General features: G+C 47.0%; 1 protein-coding gene across 1 annotated transcript in view; it reads left to right on the top strand.

Annotated features, from left to right (window-relative positions):
- Positions 1 to 320: 320 nt before the first annotated feature.
- LOC103460709 (signal transducer and activator of transcription 1-like) overlaps positions 321 to 5,695 on the top strand; it is a 15,464-nt gene continuing 10,089 nt past the window's right edge. The window contains exons 1-8 of the mRNA XM_008402992.2: positions 321 to 441; positions 1,055 to 1,182; positions 1,688 to 1,832; positions 1,902 to 1,997; positions 2,067 to 2,144; positions 2,221 to 2,299; positions 2,427 to 2,515; positions 2,724 to 2,875. Of these exons, the coding sequence (XP_008401214.1) occupies positions 1,055 to 1,182; positions 1,688 to 1,832; positions 1,902 to 1,997; positions 2,067 to 2,144; positions 2,221 to 2,299; positions 2,427 to 2,515; positions 2,724 to 2,875 (767 nt within the window). The 5' untranslated portion in view covers positions 321 to 441. The remainder of the gene's footprint in view (positions 442 to 1,054; positions 1,183 to 1,687; positions 1,833 to 1,901; positions 1,998 to 2,066; positions 2,145 to 2,220; positions 2,300 to 2,426; positions 2,516 to 2,723; positions 2,876 to 5,695) is intronic.

Here is a 5,695-nt window from a genome sequence, read left to right as displayed (position 1 = left end):
ATTTATAAAGCACTTTAAAACAACCACAGCTGATACAAAGTGCTGCACATAAAACACAACAAACAATTTAAAACTAGATCCTGCTGGAGTTGAAAGTCAAGTAAAATCGATGGGTTATAAGACGAGCTTTAAAAGTTTAGCATATAATYTAWTGTAAAGTTGGTCGCAGCTCTTTGATCCTTTCAAAGTTGTGTTTTGAAGCGGCTCCTTTTCTAAAACCTAAAACCTTTAATGTGAAAAGCTGCTGACGGCGGAAGTGCAACCCGATGAAAGGCTGAACTTGACGCCTCTGGCTGAGCCGTTTCCCGAGAATCAGCCGGTCCGGAGGGAGTTTCCGCGGAATAAAAGCCGCTGCAGATCGGCTGGTTCCGCTTCCTGCTTCTGACCGGAGAACCTGAAGATTCACGGAGAGAAACTCAACCTCAGATCCGAACAAACACGGTTCGTTTGAGTCTTTACGTTTGTTGCACATGTTAGTTTTCTGACTAATTTCAGCTGAATTTGATGAAAACATTTATCATAAAGTTTAACTTTAATCATTTAAAGGTAGATTATTAACTTGTGTCCGAAAATATTGCAAGAAAATAGAAATAAATTGATATCGGTGCCGGTACCAACAGTGACCCGGTAAACGGGTCACGGTTTACCGGCGTCCTCCGGAGCGAGCATGAACCCCTCAGGCTTCCGTACCGCCGCTGCTGCTCGGACCCTTTTTAYCTTCTTCTAGTTTAAGGTTCGCTCTTGGTTTTGCTTAGTGACGCATCCGATTCTTTAGGGCTTATGGAATCAGAATCAGAAGCTGACTGAACGTTTCCCGGATCAGAACCGAGAATGTTTGAACATCTGGAACGTTCACAGACTCAAACTACAAACCACACCGTGATCTGAAAAGTTCTGCTGCATGTGAAACTCTGGAGGTTTTTATGGATATACTTTAACTCATAGATGTGTAAGGAAAGTTCAGTGGAAGGAAAACTTATCGGGTTTTCCACCTGAGACATGAGAACCGGGTCAGAGGCGGTTCCTCATGTGGTTCTGTTGTGGTTCTGTGCAGATGGCCCAGTGGCAGGAGCTGCTGAAGCTGGACTCGGCGCTGCAGAACCGGGTCAGGCAGCTRTACGAGGGCCGGTTCCCCACAGAGATCCGGAACCAGCTGAGCCACTGGATCGAGAGCCAGGACTGGTAAGAGGAGCCGGTTCTGGTGGTTCCTCCCCCAGGCGGCGCAGTCAGAATCCACCCGCTGCATTTTCTGAATGCGGTTGCTATGGAGACGCCGCTGCGGTCCAGCAGGGGGCGCAGCGGGTCAGACTGAGCATGTTTGATTTATTGAGCCTGAAAAAGTTTCATAAAATGATTTAATTTGACACAAAATGGAAATAAAATAATTATATTGTAAAAATAGAATCTGAAAAGTGTGGAGGACATTTCTAGTCAGTCATCCAGCCTGAGTCAGAATGCTGCAGAGCCTCCTTTGGCTGCAGGTTTTCTAGGGTTTGTCTCCACCAGCTCTAAACATCTAGACTTTGACTAGACCATTCTATCCATGGTTATTTTTAAAATCTGTACAGAATACAAAAAATATTTAAAAACATTATAAATATTGTTATAAAAACAGAAAAAAGCTTGAAGGTAAAACAGGAAGTGAGGCGGGTCAAAGGTTAAAGTGTGACATCATTTCCTGCTGCAGGAGTTCTGCGGCTGTGAACGAGAATGCAGCGGCTGCGTGTTTCTGCGCTCTGCTGCAGCATCTGGAGGAGCAGTGGCGCCGCTCGGTCCAGGAGAACGCCATCCTGCAGGGGCCCGACTTCCCCAGGATGAGGGCCTACATAGTGGTACGGCGGAGCAGGCGCAGCGGTCAGTATGCTACCACTACCGGGTCTGAAGCAGGTCTGTGTTTCCAGGAGAACTTCCAGGCTCAGCCGCTGAACCTGGCCGCCATTTTGTCTGAGTGTCTGAAGGAGGAGAAGCAGATCCTGGAGTCGGTTACCATGACGATGGTGAGTCCCGATAAACGGCACGGCGATGGCGCTCCGCATGCGAGCTAACTGACCCTGCTCTCCTCTCAGGGCGGCAGCGCTGTCGTCATGGCGCCGCAGTGGACGGAGCTGGACAACCGAGTGAAGCAGCTGAAGCTGCAGCTTCTGGTAATCAGACGGATCCGAATCCTGACCGGACCGACACGGTCAGAACCAGAACCTTGACGTGTGAAATCTGCTGCAGGAACTGAAGAAGGAGGTGAAAGTTCTGGAGGACCTGAGCGAAAAACTCGACTTCATCCGGAACTCGTGGCAAAACAAAGGTCAGGTCAAAGGTCACCGCTGCAGGAACGCTGCGGTGTGACGCCAAACGGCGTTCTAACAGGAACGTTTGGGTCAAAGGTCATCACCGCTGTGTTCTAACAGGAACGTTTGTGTTTCCTTCACCAGTGGAGCAGAACGTGGAACTGGTCCAGTCCAAGGCCCTGGTGGAGCAGGAGTGTCTGAAGTTGGCCCGGTCCATCTCCCAGACCAAACAGGTGCCAGAGACCCACACCATGCAGAACCCATCAGAACCAGTCAGAACCAGCAGCTCCCTCACTTTAAGACTTGAAACCGACTAGCATCAAAACTAGCCGCCATGCTAACTTATTTTATTTTGAAGAACCTGCTTCATCTGAATGTTTGTACTTGTCTCCCTGCAGCAGGTTGATCCTCCTCAGGTGTTTCATGGCTCGTTTCTCTCAGGTTGTGCTGCAGCGGCTGGTCAGCGTTCTGAACGAGGCGGCCGGTTCCGTCCAGACTCTGACCGGAGTGGAGCTTCCTCAGTGGCGGCGGCGGCAGCAGCGATCCTGCATCGGCAGCCCTGAGGACGCCGGCCTGGACCTGCTGGAGAAATGGTGAGCTGGCACCGACCCGACCCACAGCCTGATCCGACCCGACCCGACCCGACCCACAGCCTGACCTGACNATTTGTTGAGATTCAGTGACGTTCAGTTCGGATGAATGCGGCCTGGTCGTTATGGTCGCATTTGAATCGGATACGTATCGGATATGGATCACATTGTAAAAGAATCCGACCTGAGCTGTTCACACTGCCATGAAAAGATCGGATACAGGTCGCATMACGTCAGAACAATCAGAACTGGGTCACTTCCGGCTGCAGTGTGAACGCAGCCATAGAAGGAAACGTTTCCCTCATTAACAGTTTATCCAGTGGTTTAAAACTCAGGTTAGTCAAATAACCAGAAAATTACAGCTWAAAACGAACAGAGCATCACRTGAGACCTGATTGCAGTTAAACTGATCAGAAACATGTTCAAGTCCACGCAGAGCTGATCAACCGTTAAAGGGGGAGGAGCTGAAGGTTACCGGTTGCTACGGTAACCACCAACCGCACAGTTTGGCCAAATATAACCAATTTAAAGAATAAATAAAACCATATAGACAAATATCACATCTATAATAATGTCACAATAAAACCTTGGTCCAGATATATTTGTAATTTTTTAATCTTACCAATAATAAACTAAGAATGTCGGATTTTAATAAAACTAAGAAGTCAAATCATGAAGGGAAGCGAAGTTTAGACCGACGTTTGAGTCATTAGAATCCATCCAGTTTGACATTCTTTCCGTTTATTTGGAAAATAAAAATACATAAAAACTGAATCTATTTGGTCGAGTTTAGTAAATTACTCGACCAATCAGACATTAAAGTCGGATTAAATCAGACTTTAATGATGACAGTCYGCTTTAAAGTGAAAGTTAGTTATTATCTGCAGAATGTATGAAATATATGTGTCATATATTTGTTGAAACTATCTGAAAGATTTAGCTGCTCTGCTTTCTCCCAGTGCTAACTAGAAACAACCAATCAGAGCCTGGGGGCGGGGCTTAGTGCTGTCAATAACTGCCACGCTGCATCTAGCATAGCATGTTGTGAATGCTAAGACTAGTTAGCATCRTCACYAAAYGGTTTTTCTGTAACTGCATGTTGTTTCTCCACCGTTAGCACATTTAGCAGTGAGTACAAGAGGATGACTGGCAGCGTTAAGCCCCGCCTCCTGGCTCTGATTGGTTGCAGTTGAGGGCTACATAAAGTCCCTGCAGGGCCTCAGTTTGGACTGGGCTGGTTCTGATGNAGAGAGAGAGAGAGAGAGAGAGAGAGAGAGAGAGACAGAGACAGAGAGAGAGAGAGAGAGAGAGAGAGACAGAGAGAGAGAGAGAGAGAGAGAGACAGAGACAGACAGAGAGAGAGAGACAGAGACAGAGAGAGACAGAGAGAGACAGAGAGAGACAGAGACAGACAGAGAGAGAGACAGAGACAGAGAGAGAGACAGACAGAGAGAGAGACAGAGACAGAGAGAGAGACAGAGACAGAGAGAGAGACAGAGACAGACAGAGAGAGCCCAGCAGCCGCAGCGACGCCTCGTTACTTATTCATGAAAAATAAACTCTCTTCTCCTCCTTTCAGACTTTTGGTCAAACTTCCTGAAGTGGATTATCAGCTCAAAGTGAAAACAACATTTGATAAGTATGGAACCAGTTTTCCTCCTGTTGGGTTTTATTGGATGTTGATCTGAGGAGTAATGATGTCGTCGTCTCTGCAGGGATCTTCCGGCCGGCAGAGTGTGAGTTTCCCMGAACTTTCCCAGAAAAAACACCGAACATGAAGCTACATTTTCATGTTTCCTCGGTTATAAAACAGCAACACWCAGTTTGCAGCAGAACATTATGACCACCTTCACACAGCAGCTCTTTTTCCTTTGCATCGTTCGTGCTGCTCATTAAACGCAGTCAGACTGCAGTGTGAATAATCAGGCCAGGTTCCTCCCTGCTGACGGAGAAAGTCCAAAAAGTTCTGATGGGATTCTGATGAGGTCTGTTACAAACAGAGAAAAAAATACTGACATTTCTAAATTACTCAGAAAACTTCTAGAAAAAGAGTTTCAAACGCTGAAAATTAGTTAGAAAATGACATTTGGAGATTAATTACAGAAATGTTGCAGAAACCTTGGACATTTCTGGAACAATCCAAGTTTTTTTGCGTGAATAGTTTCTGTCTGCGTTTGGGGGGTGAATCTGAGTCGGACTCCGTCCCGTTTGCTCCTCCTCAGAAGTCGACAGTTCTTCATCCTCACCAACAACACTAAAGTGATGGACATCGAGGATTACTCCAACGGCTGCCTCTCCGTCGAGTTCAGACACCTGGTAGGAAACGTCCCCTGCTGAGCAGCGCAGGTCGCTGCAGCGCCGCCTGAGTTGACCCACTTTGTGTTTTACAGCAGCTGAAAGAGAAGAAGTACACCAACGGCACCAAGGGCAACGAGGTGACCAGACCTCACACACATCTGAACATTCACAGGCAAAATGATCAGTTTAAAGGAAAAACACCACAGAAAATGTACAAAGTAGCACATTTACGTTCACAGCCTGAAGTGACTCAATTCCCATTTGTTTTTCCCGGGTCGTTCACACTGCCGGTAAACGCGACCTGYATGTGTTCTGCAGTCTGAACGGGCAAACCACCTGAAAGTGTCCCGCATGCGCAGTAGAGGGCGCTATAGCGTCAGCGTTCTCAGTGTTCTGAGAAGAAGAAGAAGAAGAAGAGCTCAGTGTTTCCGGAAGTAAACATGGAGGCTAACGGTGTAGCTTAGCTTATATATTTGAAGTTGTTGTCCAACCGGAGCAGCAAATTAACAACTTAATCCTCATATA

This window comes from Poecilia reticulata, unplaced genomic scaffold (assembly GCF_000633615.1).
Source record: "Poecilia reticulata strain Guanapo unplaced genomic scaffold, Guppy_female_1.0+MT scaffold_277, whole genome shotgun sequence".
Classification (NCBI taxonomy): domain Eukaryota; kingdom Metazoa; phylum Chordata; class Actinopteri; order Cyprinodontiformes; family Poeciliidae; genus Poecilia; species Poecilia reticulata.
Note: the sequence above shows the minus strand (reverse complement) of the source record. Positions and strands in the feature narration are given on the sequence as shown.